Source organism: Cyprinus carpio, chromosome B2, assembly GCF_018340385.1.
Source record: "Cyprinus carpio isolate SPL01 chromosome B2, ASM1834038v1, whole genome shotgun sequence".
Lineage (NCBI taxonomy): Eukaryota > Metazoa > Chordata > Actinopteri > Cypriniformes > Cyprinidae > Cyprinus > Cyprinus carpio.
This window is the reverse complement of record NC_056598.1, coordinates 30,396,099-30,421,526: the sequence shown is the minus strand read 5'-3', so window position 1 is coordinate 30,421,526 and position 25,428 is coordinate 30,396,099. Positions and strand designations below refer to the sequence as shown.

General features: G+C 34.5%; 1 protein-coding gene across 1 annotated transcript in view; it reads left to right on the top strand.

The window, feature by feature from the left end:
* The first annotated feature begins 341 nt into the window (after nucleotides 1-341).
* The window catches only part of LOC109095835 (neurocan core protein-like), a 70,505-nt gene continuing 45,418 nt past the window's right edge, over nucleotides 342-25,428 (top strand). The window contains exons 1-2 of the mRNA XM_042719099.1: nucleotides 342-715; nucleotides 21,441-21,508. Of these exons, the coding sequence (XP_042575033.1) occupies nucleotides 21,442-21,508 (67 nt within the window). The 5' untranslated portion in view covers nucleotides 342-715; nucleotide 21,441. The remainder of the gene's footprint in view (nucleotides 716-21,440; nucleotides 21,509-25,428) is intronic.

Here is a 25,428-nt window from a genome sequence, read left to right as displayed (position 1 = left end):
TTATTCATTAGATGAACTGAAATTATTAAGTTGTTTGTTGCTAGTTGAGGTTGCCTTATATTTTTGAGTTAGGTCAACTTTTTATTAAAATATTTTTTTTTAATGTATTTTTTTTTACAGTGTAGTCCACTGTATAGAGCTTTACTCAATATATGTTTAGCTATTTTATCATCAAAATTGGAGCCTAAAATGATTTGTTAACATAAATGGTGTATGATGTATTTTCCCAGGAGTTCTATTCAAGTGTAAATGCATCTCTCTCTCTCTCTCTCTCTCTCTCTCTGTCTCTCTCTGTCTCTCTCTCTCTCTCTCTCTCTCTCTCTCTCTCTCATGATCGGGAGGGGGTTTTGTGGAGCGCTGTGCTCCTCTCTTCTTCTCCAGCACGCTTTTGTTTCTGATCTCTCAGTAGACGGAGGCGCCGCTGCGGAGAGACCGGCGTCAGTCTGCGCGTCTCTCCTGTGTCCCTTCCTCCGCGGATGTGTCCGCTGCTTGTCACTGCTTTACCGTCAGAAACTGTTCGAGAGCAATAACAGCTTCTTTTGTGGAGTTCATTTAATTTCACGTGACAGAAGTTCCAGCAGGCTCGGATCGGCTCGGCTCTTTCTCCGCCAGAGGCACCGGAGCATCCGCACATCGCTTCGGTTCTCAGCTGATCTTCATCCGTTCAGCCGGTGTGGACTCATACTCTCAGCTCTAACAACGTGAGCAACTCCGGGTAAAAAGGAAACCTTCTCATAACTATTAGTTGTGGATTAATGTAGCAGTAGGGGTTTTGATGGATGGATGTCTGATTTAGTGGATCTTTCAAATCCGATTCAACCGTCTAGATGTCTGTAATCGCATCCAAATCGGTTGGGCAGCATGTAATTTCTGCTTGCATGATTTGATTGTCTGAATGTGGAAATCTGCTTCTGTTTGAGAATCTGCACAATGGTGTTAGGGCATCGTCTTTGTGGGAGATTTTTGGAAATACATTAGATATCTGAATAAGATGCAATAAATCCTGATTAATGTCGTATATATTTACGTTTAACATTTTTTTATTCAACTTCAAGGATTGATAGAACATTGTAAGCATTTTATTAAAAGACCCATAACAGTATGCATAAGATATTAAACTAGATTTTAAGATAAAGATTTAAAGATTTAAGATTAAACAAGATTTTAAACAAAGAATGCATAGAATGCATGTAAATGTTAACTTAAGGTCAAACCATAGTATAAGATACTTTCTTTTTGCAGGTTGCTTTGAATAAAAGCATCTACTAATTGCATAACTGTAATAAGATTTATTAGTACACAAACTAGAGCTGAGGTAAAATGCAGAAAAGAATAGAAAGATTGAACAATACAGTATAAGGTATTATAAGAAATCCCACTACTTGCAAGATATTAAACAAAGAATGCATGATATTAATTTAAAATACTAGTATAAGAGACTTCCTTTTAAGTCTCTTTGGATAAAAGCAACTACTAAATGGGTAAATGTAAATGTAAATGTAAATGTAATAAAATAGAACAGTTATAATAAAATAAAATAAGAAACAAAACACAGAAAAAAAAAAAAACTGAAATATATAATATTACAGCTGAAGTAATAAAACTGCCAAAATCTCACCACTGCATTGCAAGTTGACAGATATTACACAAAGAATGCATGCAAGTTAAAATCACAGCATGAGACATTGATTTGCAGGTTGTTTTGGATAAAAGCTTCTACTAAATGCATAAATGTCATAAGATTGATTAGTACACAAGCTAGAGCAGAAGTGAAATGCAGAATAGAGTTGACAGATGCAGTAAAAGTTATTATAAGAAATCCCACTAGCATTGCAAGTCACAAGATATTGAACAAAGAAAATCAATGCAAAAGATATATCCTCTTTGCTTTGCAAGATACTGCACAAAGAATGCATGCAAATATTTAAGTTCAAATCGCTGCATAAGACACTTCCTCTTTTGCAAGTTACCTTGGATTAAAGCGTCCGCTAAATGCATGAATGTAAATGTAATAAAAATAGTACACAAGCTAGAGCAGAAGAGAAGTGCAGAAAAAAAGAATAAAATAAATCCCACCATTGCAATCAAGATACTGAAGAATGCATGTAAATGTTTACTTAAGTTACAAGCAGTGATACACCATAAAATATTACTTAAAAACATGCTTTGTATTGTAATGTCCACTAGTTTACTTCACTTTTTTTAAGAGGCAAATCAGATCAGCTGATTCCTGAAGCCACTGGCTTGTACAGAAGAACAGGGTGCTGCTGTTAATATCAGCTTACGAATGCTCTCGCTGCTACTTTGTAGCAGAAAAGAGATATCAGTGTCGGTGAGCATTAGTAAGTGTGCTCGACAGGCAGCTGCGGTTCTCGAAGAGAGGTGTAGGCTAAGATCTGGTTCCCTGTGGCAGCTGTACTGAAGTTGCTAGAGATCAAAAAGTCTCCGGCAGCTGACGGCATTTATTATTCATCCCGGCACCTCTTCACAACCCCGCCGACCGTGTGGAGGCTCTTCAGACCTGTACGACACACTGACCGCGGTGCGGTGACATCATTATCACGGGCCACTCAGACAGCTGCCAGGATTCTCCATCAGCATTTCCTTTGGGATCGTCTGCAATTTGTGATTTTTGGGTTTAATCACGGGCCTACGTGGATGATGAGAGGTTAGGGTGAAAATAAGACGATTAATGGTGTTGGATTTATTGGAGTCTGATAATGAGATGGTGTTGTAGGGGTGAAGGGAACAAAGGGTGAACGGGTCAGAGAAATCAGGGCTCGAGGTCAGGTGTTATGTATATTTCACAAATCTGATCAAGCTGGTCAGCCTTTGTGTTTCAGCGACTGATCGATGCAGTACGAATCCTTCTTTCTTTTACTAACACATAATCAGAATCCAATTCCAAAGCAGTTTTACTGGAATGATAACAAGCATTATAAAAATTAAGCCTATGCATATAATTGAAGTTATAACAAAGACAATGGTTTCTGTCTCTCTTCTCCTGCAGCTGTCTGTCTCTTTGTCCTCCTTAAGAGCCAGTCTGTTCAAAAAGCAGCTCAACTCAATATCAGAGGCTCTTATTCCCCAGTATAACCACTTTATGACACTCATCACTCTCTCTTACACACACCGTGTCTATGTGAGCATTGAAAACAGTTTTTGAGTCTATATGGTCTATTCAGTCCATATCAATATAGGTTATGTTTCACTCCGAAATTAAAAAAAAGAAATAATAAATTGTATTATGCGCCAAGATACCTTTTAGATTTTGATGTTACAGCATTATGACACTATTTCCATGGCAATTAAATGCAATTCCCATTTGCGGTATGCAATTTTTTTTATATATTTTACATTTTGAAATATTTAACAAATCATTGTGGTAGTATTTGTTGGGATGCATTTGCAGTATATTGATTTTAATTTAAAAATCAATAGAACATAATAAAAATAATAATAATTATAAAATTTTGAATGGTTTTCTGTATTGTATTTTTATAGTAATGAGAACTTAAATTTGTATTAAATATTTAAATATTTTTAATTATATAGATATTTTGTTAAATTGTCTTTAAAATGGCATAAATCAAAAGAGGCTTTATTTTCTTTACGTAAAATATAATTTTTGATTTTTGGGTGAACTATGACTACATATGGATATATCACCTGGATTTTGTATTTTCTAAAAAATAAAAACGGTTTAGAATTGGCTGATATCAAAAGTGGAAAATGTTGTATTTTTTCCAGTTTAAAGATACCAGATTTCAAAAGTAGCCTGTTTTTATTTCACATAAAAACATCTGATTTTACCTAAAGTGTCTAAAATTCAGAGCTTCACTGTGAATTGTTCTTTGTTCTGTATCGGTGCCTTCTTGAGTGGAGACGTGTTTAAGACATGTTTCTCAGTGTTTGTGTTCAGTGTGTGTGTGTGAGACGGCATCTGTTTGCTCAGTGCTTATTCTGTATTTGCCATTAAGTCCTTCATCTTCATGGATCAGCAGCTCATGAAGTGATGTGGACGTGATGTTTCTTTGACAAACAGGCTGCTACTCTGAGTTTAAACGCTCTGCTGTATTGATTGGTTTATACTGCTGACCATCTGCATACTGGACTCTCTGCAGTGGAACGTAGATGAGGTTTAACTAATCAAAACTGAACCACACATGCACATACATTTGCAACTAAACACCAACTAAACATCTTATTAGTGGTGTTCAAGCATCACTATTACTGTTGCACATATTTAAAAAATGCATTTATTTCAGAAAAAGTAAAAATCACAGAAACAAACACTTGTAGCCTTGAGTGCAAACACACAAGCATCTCAGGAACACAGGACACGCTTCTTCAGTCTCATGCAGAATTAATTGTGTCTGGATGTGTGTGAGTTCACAGGAGGGTCTCTGGCAGCCCGCCAGACACATGCCGTCAGAAACACGGCTCTTCCAGAACCTTTCACTTTATTCACGTGCTCTAAACCCATTTGAGTTTCTTTTCTTTTGCAGAACACAAAAGGAGATGTTTTAAAGAATGTTCACTTTGCTTTTTCCATGCAATGAAAGCTATAGAGGACAGGCTACAAAAATTAAATGCTGCTCAAGGTTTAATTTCGGATGTTATTTGTTTGCTATTGGATTCAACCTGGCAACATGCATCTTAATGAGCCGTATGAATGCATGCAACCTGAATGAGATACTTTTATTAGCTTCAAGGCCATTTTATTCATTCATTTGATGGAAAAGAGCAGCTTTGAGTGTAACATGAGTGTAAGTAAATGATGGCTTCGTTTATTTTTGCATAAACTCACTTTTAAAAATGTTTTCAGGCTGTGAAACTTTTTGGAAGATTTTTCCATTTTTAAGAAGATTGTATTGGCAGGTTGTATGGGTAGTAAAATCAGCCCAATACAGTCTGTCAGTTTAGAGGATCGCTGAGCACACATTCAGAATCTCTGATAATGTGTGTCTGTTCATGCTAAAGTTCATGCTGTTGTAATTAAGTTGAACATCAGTTCATTAATGCCTGCTGAATCACTGCTGGGCTGATGAACACGGTTACTACAAAAACGTCATAATAGAAACACTGTGGCAATCACTGACAGTGCACTAGCAACTGCATAGCAACACCTTAGCAACCACACACAACTGCCCACAACATCCTAACAACTGCATAGCAACACCCTGGCAACTATCCACAATGCCCTAGCAACTATAACCACCCATATCGATCCACCAAGTGCCTAGCAATGCACCGGCAACCACACACAGTGCCCTACTCATAAACAACCTGGCAACTGTGTACAAATGCCCTAGCAACCAACCAAAATGCCCTGGCAACTGTATAGTAATGCTCTAGCAACCAGCCTCTAACACCCTGGCAACTGCATAGCAAACCCATAGCAATTGTTCATAAACAACTTGGCAACCACTCATAATGACCTAGCAACTGCATAGTAACCACGTAAATTGCCTTAGCAACTAGGCTTACATAGCAAAACTTTGGCATCTGCATAGCAACACCCTGGCAACTGACCATCAATATTAACTCAGCAACTGCATAGCAACGCCCTCGCAGCCACTCACAATGCCTTAGCAACTGCATAGCAACTCTTTGGCAACTGCATAGCAATGCCCTGGCAAAAACCAATAGCGACACAAAATTGCAAAGAAACACCCTGGCAACCTTCCTCCAACACCCTGCCAACTGCATAGCAATGCCTTAGCAATTGCTCATAAACAACTTGGCAGCCACTCATAATGACCTAGCAACTGCATAGTGAAGCCCTGGCAACCGCCCAAAGTGACTTAGCAAATACAAAGCAACACGTTGGCAATTGCATAGCAACACCCTGGCAAACAACCACAAATATCAACCTAGCAACTGCATAACAATGCCCTGGCAACCACCTACAATGCCTTAGCAACACTTTGGCAACAGCATAGCAACACTCTGGCAATCAACCACCCATATTGACCCAGCAACTGCATAGCAACACCTTGGCAACCACCCACAATGCCTTAGTAACTGCATAACAAATATTCACACCCTGGCAACCAACCATCCATTTTGACCTTGAAACTGCATAGTAATGCCCTGACAACAACCCATGCCTTTAGCAACTGCATAGCAGCACCCTGGCAACCACCCACAATGCTCCCACAATGCCTTAGCAACTGCATACTAACTCTTTGGAAACTGCAGAGCAACACCCTGGCAACCAACCATTAATACCAATCCAACAACTGCTTAGCAACACCCTGGCAACCACCCACAATGCCTTAATAACTGCATAGCAACCCTTTGGCAATTGCATAGCAACACTCTGGCAACCACTAACAACACCCTAGCAACTGCATAGCAATGCCCTAGAAACCACCCATATCAACCTAACTACTGCATAAAGTAGCAATGCCCTGGCAACCACCCAGAACACCCTAGCAACTGCATAACTGCAAAAACATTTAAGAAGTTCATGTTAATGTCCCGCAGCCTAAGAGGAAACGTTTATTACTCAGACTGATTTTGACCAATGCAAACTTCATTTAAAAGTTGGATTTGTCTCAGATTTTTGTCCAAAAACTACAAGCAGAAAACAAATGAGCCAGTGGCTGTCAGGCAGCATTTGATGGCAGAATTTGGTCAGAGTTTGAAACACAGCTGAGCTCTTGAAGAGGAGCATTTGAGAGCAGGAGATTTCAGCAAACAGCTCCATTGGCCTCCCTCTAATCTTATTATCATCTAGGAGAAACTGCTTTTTATGAGCAGCAAGAGCTTTATTCACACATATTTTATGTAAGTGCTACATAAACCATGTTTTTGTCATGTTCATCATGAGCATGTATGCAGCACAAGAGCTGGAAAAACTCCCACCAGAATTAAAAGGCATAAAAAGTAATGGTGGTTTCTCAAAAAAATCCTATATATTGATTTTTTTTTTTAAACATCATCCTGCCCTGGGACTACAAATGAAAATTAGCCACCCTGCTTAAATCTGTAAATCTATTCATAGTAATAAATAGAAATGGAAATCTTTTGGCTTTGCACGGTGCACTTAAAACTAGTTTGATGCCTTTTTAACCCTGGATTACGCAATTTCACACTTGCAATTTTAAAATAACATTACTTTACATAGTTGCATAAATTGTCATAAGCTATTTTAGTGTCAGTCTTTGAATCCTTCTTGTTTTGCTTCTTCTGTCTTTTTAATGCTTGTAAATAATTTTTAATGCCATTTATTCTTTAAGATTAACAAATAAGAAAATCGAATAATAAATAAGATCGTCAAATAACACTAATTTTTAATAATAATAAAACATTTTTAATTAAGCTCCCAATTGTTTTCCCGATAAAATCCTATATTTTATTTTAAGTAATGACGCGTGAGTGTGTTTCAGCACTGGACAGCTCCTGATTCACTCACTGCTGTCTCATTACTAAATCCTGCTCCAGATACTGTTTACACTCAGAGAATGTGTTTGTGCGAATATTAATGACTGTTCCTGGGGCTTCTGTAATGCTTTTGTCTTGCTAATGTATTTGCATGAATAACATACAGTATATTTACATGTCAGATCTTCTTTACTATAATTTGTTGAGCTGAGACTGAGTGGTGTTTGCTAAGTCAAGCATCATTATTGCTATAGTTCAGGCCTGAATGATTTCTCAAATCATGTGTTTTTTGGTGGGTTTTTGCATGGGTGAAACTTGAAGTTGACATAATCTAATGTACTTGACTTAGGCATATTATTAAATAAATTAGTCATAATAAGTAAATATATTTGACTTGCATAAAACCAGAACAAACTGTCCGATTTTTTACAGTATATAGATTCTGAATGACTTATTTTTTGCATCATCTTTAGATAATAATAATAAAAATATAAATGTTGTTTGTTATTTTTAGTAGAGGATAATATAAAGAAATTCATTTCCTCAAAGCTAGAGATCTTGGGTCAGGTAAAAGCATTGCACTGAAACAAAGCAGCATCATTGGAGGTCTTTAACTTACAATTTTAATGCCTTTCACTAATGTAAATACCCCTCTCATAGGAAAAGAAACCTGCTATTATTCTCCAGCATCTCTCTCTTTAATTGTACGTCTTCTGTCGCTCCGTGGGTCTGCAGGAGGTCTTTCCCAGCCCCCCTCGGCCGTCCCCCATAGACGTGTTATGGGCAGTTAAAGAAAGAGAGAGAGAAACAGTCAAACAAAGGGAGGCTTTCAGTTTCTTTGTGTTTATCATCTGTTCTCCTCATGTGACACGCAGACAGACGCTGATATGAAGCACCTTCAAGCGTGTTTGGCTTGATAGAATGTGACAGAGTTTGTGTTTTACACCACAGTGACACGTTTCTCTTCTGCAATTACAGTGCAAATTAGATCACTAAAATTAAAAACAAGTCTAAAAAATGTTTTGTCAGGTAACATGTAATTCACTGGTTCTATTCCAAATGATTGATCATAACTAAATCAGCCTGAATATATTAGTTTGCATGAATAAAAGGGGTTAGATCAAATAGAAAAACATATAGTGTCTAAATTAATTGTCATTCTTGTTTTGCATCTTTACCGTATCATTTTTAGTGCCAGATGTTATTTATTTAAGATTAATTAAATTATTTGAAATGAATTATTTAAATCAATAATTTGAAAATTAATTCAAATAATTGATAATAGTCAAACTTCAAATAATGCTAATTTATTTTTAATAATATTATGTAATAATAATTAAAAAATATATATAATTAATCATTTTAGTTGTTTTCCATCTAAAACTCTATTTTTTAAAATTCATATTGTTTTTAATGCATTAACTTTTTATTTAAAATTAATAATAAATAAATTAAAATATAAATATAAAAAATAAATATAAAACCCCATTTTGTACATTTAAAAAAAAAATGCATACTGTTTTTAATGTCAGTTTTTCTTTATTTAAAATGAACAATGTAAAGAAATTCAAATAATTAATAACAATTAAATCAAAAATTATATTTATTTATTTTTTTATAATAATATTTAATCAAAATTAAAAATATTTGTAATTAATAACCTTACAGTTGTTTCCCCTATAAAATCCTGTATTGTACATTCATTTAAAATGCATATAATTTTAGTGCCAGTTTTTCTTTATTTAAAATAAGAAAATAAATAAATTCAAATAATTGGTAATAGTCAAATCAAAAATAATAATGAATTATTTTATTAATAATAATATAATAATTATTTTTTAAAAAATGATTTAATGAATAATGTTACAGTTGTTATTCCTATGAAACCTATTTTGTACATTTATTTAAAAAATAGTATATTTTCCAACATTTATGGTATGAAATAATGTGTTTGTTTTTCTGCAGACCTTAAAAAGCTGCAACAGAAATGTGTTAAACGCTGAGTCTCACCACCACCGCCGAGTGTGAACCATATCCATATGCAAAAGACAATGAAGCGTTTTTTTCCTTTATGGTTAGTTTGTGTCTCCCGGTATTCCGGAGTAACCATGGCAACCAGACAGCCGGTTAACACTCGCATTGCCAGCTGGTTGACAGTCAGATGTTCCGCTCCTGAGACCGCTGGCTATGTGAAGCTATTTTTCTTAGTTAGTATCGGTGTGGATAATGATAATTAGCCCTTCAGAAGTCTGTCTTCCCATCAGTCCGTCTGTCTGTCTCTCTCAGGGTTAACCGGCTGACAAGCCTCTGGCCTGAAACTTCATTATTTCATGTCTCTCCTCCTTTAGAGATGATTCTTGTCTTTGGGTTTTGTGCTCAGCTGTGCTAAAGTCCTACAGTAATAGGCCATGAAGCGCTGATAGCCACTGGCGAGACTTTGATCTGTTTGTTTCTCTGTAAAGACGCCTGACGTAGTTTTCTGTGTTGAACTGGCACCAGCTGAGTTGAGAGAAAAACTGTGCTTAATCGATCTGCATTTCATGTTAGGCTGTATTTATGTGAATACAGATGCTTTAAGCATGCAAAACATGCATGTGTCCCATGCAAAAAAAATAAAAGCGTGGTGTTGCATTCGTATGTTTTATGTTTATAGTAATTTTGTCTATTATTGCTATTTTACTAATTGCTTTGTGACGTTGGATCTATTGTTGTGGTTTAATATCATACAGCATGCATTTATGAAAAAACAAGCAAAATCATTAAAAACAAAATTAACAATTAAAAGAATAAAATTTGACTTTTACATTTACATTTATTCATGCTCGACATACCAAGTTTCTAGCATTGTTCAAATAAGTACAAGCTAGACAGAGCAGGATTGAAGAAAATAGGAAACAAAGGGTTTTTTTTTTTTTTTTTGATAATCAAATGTAATATTGTCAACACTTAAGCATTTAATAATTACAAATATTTTTAAATAATTTTACAATTGTTTTTGCTATTAAAATCTAATTTTTTTGTATTTTTTTTTAAATTACACTAAAATGTTTTGTAAATGAAATAAAATTCTTTATTTAATATAAATATAATTTAAATTAAAATTATTTAATAGAAATATTAATTAATTAATTAAAAATAAACAAAATAAATTGTGTAAAGTTTATGTTATTTGCCACATTTAATTTGACAAAATTTTTAAATTTCACATTAAAAAATGTGACAATTTATGTAAACATTTCAAGAAACCTTGAAAAGGCCGAAATGTATAAAAAAAGGCTAAGTATTTGATTTGTGCATGCAGCTATTTTCTCTCTTTTTTTTCTTTTTTTTTGTACTAAGGGTTTGCACATATTCATTCTACTGTTTCATTACTGATTTTCTTTGTTAAAAATAAATCAATGAAACATGATAAAGAGTATTGTATACCTGAGCAGGTATCATGTGATACTCCTTGGATTGTGAGCAGTGTATTTCTGCATGTGCAGAGTATAGTGTTTAATATACTCTGAGTAGTGCTGAAACCGCTTGATTTATCTGCTCTCAGCGGGAGAGATTTATGCTGCGACACGCTGCACACTCTTCATCCAGCCTGAGGAAGCAGTGCAGTCCTTCATCATCACCTTCACACTGCTGTGTGTTTAACACGTGTCAGGGGTTAAAGGTCATGGGTGATGAACGAGAGGTTGAGGCAGTACTGACTCCACTGCTGTGTATTATTATAGTGTTTATTAAGGTTTTGAGTCAGCTTTTATTTTTATATTTTCAGCTTTTATCTTTTTTAGCTTGTCCTTTTTTTCTTTTTCTGTTTTGAATAAGACAGTAGAGTAACAGCAGGAAGCGAATTGGACAGTTTGTCTTTTTATTTAAAAATATATATATTTAGCATTTATTTTTATTTCAGTTTTAGATAATTCAGGTACTTCAGCTTAATCTTTATTTCAGCATTTTCATTCAACATTTCTACATTCTTTTAGAAATGTTTTTAAAAGTTTTTTATTTGATATTTGTAATAACAGAGTGAAAAATATAAAGGTAATAAAAATATATATATATATACACATACAGTATATATATATATATATATATATATATATATATATATATATATATATATATACTTTTTAATAAAGTATATGTATCCTTTTTTAATATTTGTAATATGTATACTTTTTATTTTAATTATATATGTGTGTGTGTGTGTAATGTTATATTTCAGATTTCTTTAAATTATCAAAACATTTTTAATTCTATTTTATTAACTAATTTTTTTGAGAAATATTACCTTTTTATTTTGATATCTGTCTATTTGTTAGTGTATATATTTTGTGTGTGTGTGTGTGTGTGTGTGTGTGTGTGTATATATATATATATATATATAATTTATTTCAGATTTATTTTGAATTAACAAAAATATTTAAAATAATTTTTAGTTACCATTAACAACATTGAATTCAAAATTTCTTATTTCAAAGTACTTTATTGGTATGAATATGAAAGCAACAATAAATAAAAACAGAATAAAATGTAGGCTAACTGTGGTATATTGAAGTATGTCCTTTGAAATGAGTTTACTTGCTGTTTCACAACAAAAGATCTCAAATCAGTTGTGATATACAGTGTGAGCATTGATTATGGTTTGACCTTTGACCTGTGCGTGTTTGTCTTACTCCTCTTGATGAATGTAGGCTCAGATGTAAGTGTTTTAGATGTTTCTCCTAAAATTCATCAGGAGAAATAACAACAATCCCTATCCTCCAGTAAGAGTTTAGAGATCAGCTCAGATCATCAGTTGATTTTAAGATCTCTGACTCTGCACGCTCTCCATTAGATCTCATCGCTGTCTGGAGCAGATATTACAGAGACGTGCGGTTCGTCTTTGCTGTGGGTGGTTTTGACTCCCACAGACTTTCCTGCATTTAAATGTCAGTGCTGCTCCAGAACCGGATTAGATTTAAACCGGTTTGAATAGGAGAGCCGCTTCATTCTGGTGTGTGTGTGTGTGTGTGTGTGTGTGTGTGTGTGTGGGTGTGTGTGTGAGATGAGAAGCGCTGTAAATATGTGAGAAACACAGAGGAATGAGAAGCGGTGTGTTTGTATACATGCACGTGTCTGGAGATTGTATTTAATCACGGGTTTAGTTGCAACGTATCATCTCTTTAAAACCCAAACTCATCTGAAAGCTGGAGTTTGTTTATGATTTCTGATCTCTTTCCCATAATGCCAGCACATATGAATGATGTCATACACCCACATCTCCATGAAATCTCACAGTGTCTCCAAGTGTTAGTGAGGCTTCTCAAGAGGTGTGTGTGTGTTTATATGCCTTGTAAATGAAAACATTTGGATTTATGTGATATTCTGAACCTTGCTGTGGAATTGTGCTCATTTAAAAATGTAGTTGAGGTCCTTCACTGATCTTTATTTTCAGGAAAACTGATTTTATAAGTGTGAAGGAGTTAAAGTATATCTTTTATTTATTTATGTCTTGTAAAAAAAAAATAATGTATGGTTTATTAATATATATTTGAGATATTTTATATATATTTTTGTAGTTTGGGGTTAGTATAAAATGTTTTTTAACAAACACTCTTCTGCTCACCAAGGCTGCATTTATTTGATTAAAAATACAGGAAAAACAGTAAAAATGTGAAATTTTATTACAATTCAAGAAAGCTGTTTTCTGTGTGAATATATTATAAAATGGAATTTATTTCCATGATCAAACCTGAATTTTCAGCATCATTAGTGTCACAAGATCCTTCAGAAATCATTCTAATATGCTGATATATAAACAACATTTCTGATGTTTTCTGTTTTAGTCTCTTCATATTTTTGTGGAAACTGAGATACATTTTATTTTTCAGGATTCTTTTATGAACAGAAAGTTGAAAAGATCAGCATTTATTTGAAATAGAAATCTTTTGTAACATTATAAATATCTTTACTGTCACTTTTGATCGATTTAATGAATCCTTGCTGAATAACATTAATTATTTAACAAAAAAATCACTGACCTCAAACTTTTAAAAGGTTGTGTGTATAAGTTGCTTTAAAAACTGCTCCTAATAATATTTTTTCATATGTAGCAAGTGATGTTGGGCCAGGAAAATTCAGTTTGATGGTGTTTGTTCTGAGGTGTGTTGTGTTCGAGGCTGTTTGTTGTTTTAATGTCTCGTTCCTCTTTGAGTCTGAAGAGGCATTGGAGTGGAGCAAAATGCTCATTAATGCTCATTATCTCTCATTATCTTCTCTCAGATGTGCTGATGAGCTGCAGGAGTCCATTAGAGTTACACAGAGAGGCAGAAAACCACACTCTCTGACCCGTCTGTGAATCTGTGCACAGTGAGCACCCTAGTGAGTCGTCTTACTGCATACTGTCTGTAAAGAGTGGAACCTCATGAAACTAAGTCTACGTAGGCAGCACACATATAGCATTGTTGCTATGCTGAGGATGCAGTGATCATATACGTATAAAAATGCAATGCTTAGCAACTTGCAATATTTGTATTTATGGTGTTTTTTTTTTTTTTTGCATATTTGCATCTGTCACTTAGCAACGAGCTGTGTTGACTAGGAATGCAGTAATTTAATATGATTGCAAATTCACTGTAACCACAAATATTGGGTAACATAATGCACTTTTATTGAACCAGTTGTTTTATTGTTATGTATGTACTATAATGGTATTTTTAATATTTTGTTTTCATTTTAGTTTCAGTTTAAGGTTTGTTATGTTGTTGTTATTTTCATTAGTTTTTGTTTTTTAAACATTTATATTCAACATTCTTTAGTTTGAGTAATTTTAGTACTTTAGCATTATTTATATACTATTAAAGTATTTATTAATATTTTTAATTATGGAAATAGTTTCATTTTAATTTTAGAACTTCTTAAATAATTTTGTAATAGCCTATTGTCTTTTATTCAATTTTAGTCTATTAAGCTTTAGATTTATTTTTAGTTTTAGCACTTTAACTCTGAATGACAGTATTTTATTTCAGTTAGTTGCTAAAGCAACACTTCTAATTTTCATTTAAGTTTTATTTTTCCATCTAATAATTGTATTTTATTTTATTTTATTTCAGCTTTATTTTAATTATTATTTTTTTTAAATAATTATATATATTTTAATCAGGGTTATTGTAGTTAACTAAAACAATAAAAAAATATTTTTTTATTACTTAAAATAAAATAAACTTATTATATTTCAGCTGTTTGCCAAGGCAAAATGTCTCACTTTCATTACTAAACTAAATAAAATAACTAAAACTGAAATAAAAATGAATAAAAATGATATAGACGTGTTTTTATAAAACAAAGTCTATAAATGACAAAAACACAGGAAAATTTACTAAAGCTTCAACTGCAATTAAAGTGAAATGTAAAAAATAAACTATAAAAGTATCTCAATGATACAAATAACCCACTGGATTTTAACTTTTTTACTGACACTTTTCAGTATAGAAAGTGTCAAACGGTACAAAGTAAATAAATGGAAACACAAATGAAAAACATTTAATGAAATGCATTTTGCACTGGCAATATTTACAATAAAAATGTTTTAGGTTTCTAGAGCCGTTTCAGTTGGTTTGATTTCTGGCCTTGAGAAACTGTAAGTCATGTCCAACCTCAAACTAACTCAATAACTCAAAGATCAGATTGAGCACTATGGGGATAGTTCATCATAAATCTTGAAGTTTGGCAGACTATCATAGTTTTTCGGTTTTATCATAGTGACTAATCATAATTTTGTTTTTAGATGTCATTTCAAGCGTGTTTATCTGAGATGCATGATTCCACAATAATAGACTAGTGTGGAAGAAACTCATATAATGTGCAGCAGTCTCAGTGCACAAATGGCTAGAAAATAATGAAGGAAAGAGACTCTCCCAGAATCATGCACTGATTCACTACCATTAAATCTTTTGGACAAATTAAGATTTTTTTAAATGTTTTTGAAACATTCTCTTCTGCTCACCAAAGCTTCATTTTTTATCATTATCATTTTTTCATTTTTTAAAAATATGATTACAATTTAAAACAGCTGTTTTCTATGTGAATATATGTTAAATGTAATTTATTCCTGTGATGCGCAGCTGAATTTTCAGCATCATTACTTCAGTCTTCAGAGCCACATGATCTTCAGAAATCATTCTAATATGCTGATTTGCTGCTCAAGAAACATTTGTACTGCTGAATATTTTTGTGGAAACCATGATACACTTTATTTTTCAGGATTCTTTGATGTTATAGAAAATTGAAAAAAACAGCATTTATTTAAAATAGATATCATTTGGAACATTAATATAATCCTTTCCATGTCTTTACTATCATATTTGATTCATTTAATGCATCCTTGATGAATAAACACCCACACACAGAACTTTAACTTTTAATTCAATGTTACTTGCCGTTTCTTTGCAAGTATTTGAAATATACTACAATTTCTGAGTGAAAATTACTTTACATTTCTTTTTCTTTTTTTTTGTCAGTGTGTCATGTTTTTATTTTTAAATGCTTTATATTTGTTGCTATATCTTTCATTAATATTTTTATTTGCATGACTTTCATTTTAGTTTTTTTATTTTTTAATGTTTTATATTTGTTGAACAAATGTTAAAAGTGAAAGTCACTGTCATTTCATTTTATTGTCATTTTTTTCCTCCAGTGTGCCATTCTGAAATATATATATATATATATATATATATATATATATTTTTTTTTATATATATATATATATATATATATATATTCAAAATGTCACATTATATTGATTTTATTGACTCATTTTTAAACTTCTGCTTAAGATGCAGCTGAAGGCGCCTTAAAAAAAAGAAAGAAAAAAAAGGAAAAAAGGGTTTATAATTATATAAAGTGACTCAACTGACATTTCAGACAAATATCACAGCCTGTCTGACATATAGTTTATTTTGCAAGCTGTCAGTCAGACGTCTTTATCATATCTTGTTGTTTTATTGCTCAGATATTGTGCGTTCATAGCTTTCATATCGAATCTTTCTCTTAAACTCTTATAGTAGAAATGAGAAGAGAAACAAATGAGTTAAGTATTTGTCATCCAGTAAGAGTATAGAGCTTTAAAATGAATGTTGAGAGCAGCTCAGATCACTGGATGAGAAATGTTTGTGTTCATATTGAGACTCTCTGTTTACATCTTCAGCCAAATCCTCCCATAGTGCACTGCAGTGTGTATATTATCAGATATCAGATTTGTTGTTCTCTTTAAACCGAATCTGTCCATCTAACACACTAGTGCTGGAGAGGCTGTTAACTAAATGTAACAGCCCTGCTAACATTTGTCAGTGTGACAGTAGCTTATCTGTGAAAAATGCAGCTTCTTCAGCAACAAGCTGCTTTACTGAAGAGGCTGTGTAGCTTTTGCTGTTTATGTCACGTTGTGTTGTACAGAGCGAGCTGATCAGTAATCAAACACAATCTCTTCCATATCGTTCTGATTTATTTTAGTAAAGCGACTCATTCGGATGAATAATGTCAAGTAATCAGTATCACAACTCACCGATTCGTTTTGAAATAAAAATAATTTTTTGCAACATTATAAATGTCTTTAGTGTCACTTTTGGTCAGTTTGATGCATCCTTGCTGGATAAAAATTATATTTTAAAATATTTTAATTTGATAATTTTTTATTTAATTTGTTTTATGTACTGTAAAACTACTTCATTGTTTTGGTGCCAGATTTTGGTCTTATGCTGGCAAAAACTGTCAATTTATTCCAGAAATCGAGTGTTTAGTTCTTCCTCACTTGTTGTTTGCAGGCAGATAAGATAAAGAAAAGCTGTGTGCTTGTTTTAGTGTGCATATCAAACAGCCATGGGCTACGGGACAGCTTTGATACATCCCATACCAACAAAGTCCTGCTCGCGTTTGCTTATCATAAATGCTGCAGTTTCAGTACCGTAGTTTGTTAAAGTCCCGCTCATGATTCGGCCTCAGCTGTGTCTCTAGTTACTGCTCTAAATAGCACAGCTAACCGACGTGAGTTAAATCACCTCTGACAAAAGCGCTGCCGAATCCTTCAGGAATTGAAATGCTAAACGCCTGGAGCGTCAGCGAGTTTGCATTCACAGTACAGAGAATAGCTGCTCGCTCGCTCACAAACTCATCTGACATTACAATGCTCGAGCAGAGCTGGTACACAACCTTCCCATGCCTGTAAATAAGTCTTCCGTCCCTTTTATTTCCGTCTCTCTCTCTCTCTCTCTCTGGCTGTCTCTGGTGCTGTTTGGCTCTTAAATGCTGGCGTTTCTCCTCCTCTCTCCATGTTTCCCTGTGGAGGTGCTGTTGGCAGAGTGTTTGTGAGCTGTAAGCCGAATGTCGTGATGCTGGTGCCAGTCGAGAGAGATCAGGGAGCGAGTCCTCGCCGCATGCATAATGCATAGAGGGCATGAAATCATGTCACACATCCTGCTGACTGACACCAGATTCACACCCTCCTGATCTCTCAGCCTCTTGTGACCCTGCTGAGGCCTCCTCATACTTAGGATCATTACAACTTCATGAAGTTAAGTGAACCAGACAGCTGGTCGCTAGGGTTTTGCTAAATGGGTACTGGGGGTACTAGGTGGTCGTTAGGGTGTTGCTAGGTGGTTATGGTGTTCTGGGTGGTTACTAGGGTGTTGCTAAATTAGTACTCGGGATACTAGGTGGTCATTAGGGTGTTGCTAGGTGGTTATGATGTTCTGGGTGGTCGCTAGGGTGTTGTTAAACGGGCACTGTGCTTACTAGGTGGTCGTTAGGGTGTTGCTAGGTGGTTATGGTGTTCTGGGTGATCGCTAGGGTATTGCTAAACGGGTACTGGGGATACTAGGTGGTCGTTAGGGTGTTGCTAGGTGGTTATGGTGTTCTGGGTGGTCGCTAGGGTATTGCTAAACGGGTACTGGGGATACTAGGTGGTCGTTAGGGTGTTGCTAGGTGGTTATGGTGTTCTGGGTGATCGCTAGGGTATTGCTAAACGGGTACTGGGGGTACTAGGTGGTCGTTAGGGTGTTGCTAGGTGGTTATGGTGTTCTGGGTGGTTACTAGGGTGTTGCTAAATTAGTACCCGGGATACTAGGTGGTCATTAGGGTGTTGCTAGGTGGTTATGATGTTCTGGGTGATCGCTAGGGTATTGCTAAACGGGTACTGGGGGTACTAGGTGGTCGTTAGGGGTGTTGCTAGGTGGTTATGGTGTTCTGGGTGGTTACTAGGGTGTTGCTAAATTGGTACTCGGGATACTAGGTGGTCATTCGGGTGTTGCTAGTGGTGGTTATGATGTTCTGGGTGGTCGCTAGGGTGTTGTTAAACGGGCACTGTGCTTACTAGGTGGTCGTTAGGGTGTTGCTAGGTGGTTATGTTGTTCTGGGTGATCGCTAGGGTATTGCTAAACGGGTACTGGGGGTACTAGGTGGTCGTTAGGGTGTTGCTAGGTGGTTATGGTGTTCTGGGTGGTCGCTAGGGTGTTGCTAAACGGGTACTGGGGTTACTAGGTGGCCATTAGGGTGTTGCTAGGTGGTTATGGTGTTTTGGGTGGTCGCTAGGGTATTGCTAAACAGATACTGGGGATACTAGGTGATCGTTAGGGTGTTACTAGGTGGTTATGGTGTTCTGGGTGGTTACTAGGGTGTTGCTAAATTGGTACTCGGGATACTAGGTGGTCATTAGGGTGTTGCTAGGTGGTTATGGTGTTCTGGGTGGTCGCTAGGGTATTGCTAAGCAGTTACTAGTTCTTTTTTGAGTCACTAAGGTGTTGTTAGGGGTTATAGGTTGTATCCAGGGTGTTGATTAGCAGTTACTGGGGTACTAGATGGTCACTAGGACATTGCTAAACAGTTACTAGGCTATTCTGGGAGTTACTAGGGTATTTCTATGTGGTTATGGTGTTCTGGGTGGTCATTAAGGTCCTGCTAAGCAGATACTAGTGGTTTACAGGGGGTAACAAGGGTATTGCTAGGTGGTAATTGTGTTTTGGGTACCCGCTAACGTGTTGCTAAGGAGTTACTAGGGGATTCTGGGGGTTGCTAGTGTATTGTTAGGTGGTAATGGTGTTTTAGGTAGTCGCTAAGGTGTTGCTAAGCTGTTACTGGGGAATTCTGGGGTTTCCTAAAGGAATTCTGGGGGTTACTAGGGTATTATTAGGTGGTTACGGTGTTTTGGGTGGTTGCTAAGGTGTTGCTAAGCAATTACTATGGGATTCTGGTGGTTACTAGGGTGTTGCTAGGTGGTTATGGTGTTTTAGGTGGTCGCTAGGGTGTTGCTAAGCAATAACTAAGGAACTCTAGGGGTTACTAGGGTATTGCTAGGTGGTTATGGTGTTTTAGGTGGTTGCTAGGGTGTTGCTAAGCAATAACTAAGGAACTCTAGGGGTTACTAGGGTATTGCTAGGTGGTCATGGTGTTCTCGGTGGTCACAAGGGTGTTGTTTAGCAATTACTGAGGGATTTTAGGGGTTACTAGGGTACTGCTGGGTGGTTTCTAGGGTGTTGGTAAGTAGTTACTGGGGGTTCTGGGTCATTAGGGCATTGTTGGGTGGTTGATAGGGTGTTATAGTTGGTTGCTAGGAGGAAGATAAAAACATGAGTGTTAGGGGGTTATTTGGGTGGTCATTAGGGTGTTTCTAGGTTGTACTGGCTGGTCGTTAGGATGTTGCTAAGTGATTGCTGTGGTGTTCTGGCTGTAGCCGGTTTGTGCTGCTGTGTGGGCGAGTGTTAATGTGTTTTATTACATTTAAAAGAATGCAATATAAAGGGAAATTATCCAGAAGCCAGATGTTTCCTGTGTAAGCGGTTAGAGACGGCGTGAAGGATATTGAAAGACAGACTACCCACTGAGAGAGACGTACAGCGAGGGGAAGTTCAGTAAACTGATTGCTATTCTGAGAGTGTTGTTGTTGGTGTGTCTGATGGGTGGCCAGTGCTGGACTACAAAAAAACATCCTTACCAGCATCATGACACTGCATTCATATTCATATTCTCCTTCATCTCCTTTATAAAGGACACACACAGTCCACATAATAAACCACATTGTGTGTTTCTTTTGTGTACTTTTTTTTTTTACTTTTTGTTTTAGTGTGCATGTGAATTCAGGAATTTTCAGGGTGTGTTTGATTGTCACCACATTTTTAAGGTCCTATTAAATTCAAATTTCCCCCCCCCCAATATTTTTTTTTTTTTTTTTTCTATTGTCATTTTTCTGGATTGTGTTTATTTTATTTTAATGTTTTTTTTTTTTATTGTTATTAAGCAAACATTTTTGGGGACCTATGAAACACTTTTTTTTTTTTTTTCTCAAACTCTGTTTTATTTTGTTTTTTGTTACAAAAAATTGTTTGAATTTTTCTGGATTCCATTTTAATGGTTTAATTAAATGTTAATAATCAAAAGCATGTCTAATTAATTAAATTCATATAAACAAATCCATTTATTTAATTTGTTTGCTATAACAGGGCCCTATTTATTTTTTTGTTTGTTTTTTTCCAGAAATTCTGTGTTTTGTATTTTTATTTTCTGGTAATAAAAAGAAGACATAAAACATTAATTTAGTAATATTATTATATATTAATCAGTGTCCATATCGTCACTTGATTCAGGTGCACTGACCTTTAGATTTATTGATCCACAATTTGACAAATTCCATGACATTCCACGTTCTGCTTTTATTAATGGATTCTGTGATTCTGTCCGGATTGTGGAAATCATAGAGTCCTACATTTAGTACATTTTAAATATTGCTTCATGTTAACCAGATCAACTTTAAAGCCAGAATTGACTTTGTTAATACATGCTCTTGGTCTTAAACCCAAGTTATAACCTGTATAGTTCTCTGTTTACCTTCATTATACTAGTATATGAACAGGTGAACCACTATAGTATGCATGGCATAGCAGTACGTCCTAATACTGTACTGCTGTCTTAGTACATGCTTCATTTCCCATTGTATATCTGTAGAAATTGAAACACAGCCAGTGTTGTCTCTCTGTTATGAGTCTCATGGTTTTCCCCTTCTCTGTGTCTCTTCTGCGCTCTCTACACAGGATGGTGTGTGTCAGCGCTGCCGGGCTGCAGGTTCTTGTGCTTCTGCTTGTGTTCTCAGCAGAATGTGGTGAGTTCTGGTTCACTCTTTCTCTCTTAATAGCATTTGAAGCAAAACGGGACCTCATGTGTACGGTGCGGTTCACACAGGTCATGTTCCTGCATTCAGTAACAGCTGGAAAGAACAACACGACATGGTGTCTTAAAAACACATCTGATGTTAGCATGTTGTGAAGCTAATAACTACAATATCAGTGGTTCTCAACCTGTTTGACTCGAAGGCCCTCCTGTTGTTCAACACCATATTCAAGGCTAAATAGGCTATGATTCTTCTGGTATTAAAGTTCCAAACCTGTTCCTTATTTCATCTGTTTGAACACAAAAAAAAAAGTTTTCTTGCTGATTTTAAGAAATCAAGACGCTATTTATACCCGAGATGAATATTTTAGTTGGACATTTAATGAAAACTGTTGACATCCATTCGTATTTTAGTTATTTAGTTGTGCTTCATGATAATTGTTAAACTCATCATCACAGTGGTTTTGCTCAAATTTATAATTGCAATTATTAGTCACTTGAGAATTTCTTTTTGCATTTCAACAAAATTATTGCACTTTGAAGTAAGCACAAATCAAAAGAATGTCAACTCAGATGCGTTTTATATTTGATTAACATCTGGTTTCCTGTATTATATTTTTATTTGTTTAGTTGTTTCTGCTAAAACAGCAATTGTAATTTAGAAAAATAAAATAAAAATCTATATTTTGTCTCCTCTTTTTTTTGTTGTAGACTAAAATAAAGTGAGATGGTAAAGTTTTATATTTATAAATAAAACATTTTGGTCTTGTTTTTTTGTAAAGAATATTGCGTATTGATATAGCCACAGTTATTGTTAAATTATTAACAATTGTTGACCGATAACTATAAACTAAAACTATTGTTACTTGAAATAAAAGAAATGTTAACTTTTTTTTTTTATGAACTTATTTTATTTCAGTTAGCAAAGCAGCATTTCTCATTTCTGTTTAGTTTAAGCTGAAGCACTAAAATAAAAAATAAAACTAAGCATGAAATAAAAAATAATTAAAAAAACTATACAGACATACACTCTTAAAAATAGAGGTGCTTCACGATGCCATAGAAGAACCTTTTTGTCTAAATGGTTCCATAAAGAACCTTTAACATCTGAAGAACCTTTCAGTTTCACAAAAGCTTCTTTGTGGTGAAATAAGGTTCTTCAGATTATAAAAAGCTAAGAAAGAGATGGTTCTTTAGTTTAAAGAACCTTTGACTGAAAGCTTCTTTGTGGAACCAAAAATGGTTCTTCTATGGCATCGCTGTGAAAAACCTTTTGAAGCACCTTTATTTTTAAGAGTGTATTTTAAAAATATACAGTAATGTTAAACTAAAATGAAAACATAAAATAAAAGCTAATTCAAACAAAATGACTAAAACAAGAAACAAAAATTCTAAATATTAATAAAAACTATAAAAGTATTTAATGATACTAAAACAACACTAAATAGTAAAGCTACAATGAGAGTTCTCCTCAAAACCTCATGCTTGTGTTTATGTTAATGCATGTGCATGATGCTCATGTGTGCGTCTCACTAGGAGCGATTCTCTAGCAGCTTCTTTGTGTTCACACTGAATATCTCTATGAGGCTTGGCCGCACGTAACCTGTCCGTCACCTCAGAGCAGCCCTCCTACCGCTTAAACACATCAGTGTGTATGTGTGTGTGTGAGCCAAATGTTTTCACTGGCAGCTTCAGTCAGTGGCTCTTTCATTAGGTTCTTTAGCGATGGGTGGCTGCTTTGAAGGATGATGTGAAATCACTCCCTCCTGCCAGGACGATTTATGCCCCCTGTACACTCAGACCTGCCCTCTTTAGAACGGACCTCGAGATATACGACAGACACAAAGCTGCTGTTCACTGACAGGCTGCTGGTTAAATGTAAAACCTGTTAACTTCAAGCAATAAACCTGTGTGACTTTCTTTCTTCTGTGTAAAAAAACAAAAACAAAAAAACATTGATTTTCATTGTATGAACAAAAATCGCTTTCAAAATTTTGGTAACACTTTACAATAAGGTCATATTAGTTAATATTTGTTAATGCATTACACTATTTAATTCAAAGATAGTAAAACACACATAGCAACTGCTGAAATTAAATGTATATTTGGGATCAATCTTGATCCTGTAAGCCTATTGGAATATTTTTCAAAAGTAATAAAAAAAAAAATACATCCAATATATAATAATTATCCATCCAATAATAAATGCTTGTCACTTTTATTAGTCTTTGTTTATTTTATTTTTCTATTTAGCTTTAATTTATATTATTTCAGTTTTAATTTTCAAAATTCTGGGACCAGACTGTGTTCTAAGTTAAAAAGTTTCTTACGATTAATTCTAAGAAGTTCATAAGAATATTCTTTTGTGCATTTCTTGAAAATCTTTTGTGAAAACATTTCTCGTTTATCTGATTGTATGATTTGCTTATCAACTCTATAAAAAACAAATCAAAGTTACGTAATTATAAAATTTAAGACAATTTGGAGATTTAAGACGAATTGGAGCTTATTCTGTTCAATTATGATGAGTTGAAGAAATACAAAGTCTTCTTAAATTTTATTTTAAAGGAATAGTTCGCCTCAAAAATGCTAATTCTGTCATTTACTCACCCTCGTGTTGTTTCAGACCTGAATGAGTTTCTTTCTTCTGTTAAACAAAGATGATGTTTTGAAGTATGTCGGTAACAAAATAGTTGCTGGTCCCCTTTGACCTCCATAGTATGGAAAAAATTACTATGAAAGTCAATGGGGATCAGAAACATTCTTCTGAATATCTTCTTTTGTGTTCAACAGAAGAAAGCAACCTGCAGGTTTGGGGCATTTCTTTTAAGAAAGTTTGTGTTGTTTTTATATCAAAAACTGTTTTGTTAATCGCTGCTTTTTACTGCTATATTTTTATTCTGTGTTTACCAGCTGTATCTCGAGACCAGAATATCAGAGAGATTTTGAGTTTGGCTCTGGAAAGCGCCTACAGCTCTCAGCATCACAGCACAGGCAGAAGCACTCATATTCTCCTCAGAAAATGTACAAATCTAGTTTCCAAGTAGCCCAGACTGTTGAAGAACAGAGGATTGATCACACACACACACACAGACACACACACACACACACACACACAAGCACGTCCACATCAGTCTGATTGAAAAAGAAAGTCTGATTGCCATGAAAGTGTATCTGAGAAATGAAAGAGAACAGGGCGAAATTAATTATTTCCTTCCTTTGCAATAAAGTGCCACATCTGCTCACAAAAACACTTCTTCTCTTACATACACACACACACACACACACACACACACACACAGCCAGTTTCTATTGATGCTTATTGGCAAGTTTTTTTATCGACATTTCTTAATTTATCCTGCATCTCAAGCATTCAGGGCAGTGATATTTTAGTATAATTTTAGTATAATTTATATACTATATACTAGTTTAGTATTTATTAATATTTGAAAATACCTTTTTTTTATTTATTTATTTAAGTTTTAGTAATTTTATGTGCTTTTATCCTTTTTTTTATTTTATTTTTTATTTTTTTTTTATTTAGTGTATATTTATTTCTGTTTTCATTTTAGTAATCTTGATACTTAAACTTATACTTAAAACTCAATTTCAGGTACTTGCCAAGGCAACATTTGGTAATTTTTTATGTGCATTTGTCCTTTTTAGTAGTTTTTTTTTTTTTAAATAAATTTTCATTTAGCTTTAAATTGTATTTATTTCAGTTTTAGTTTAAGTACTTCAACTTATTTTATTTTATTTCATTTAATTAACAAATAAACATTTCTAAGTTTCTAATTTTGTTATGTGGTTTTTATCTTTTAGTAGCTTTTTATTTATTTATTTATTTATTCCGTTTTAGTTACTTTTTATTTCAGTTTCAGTTATTTCTAATTTGTCATTTTATTTTATCCA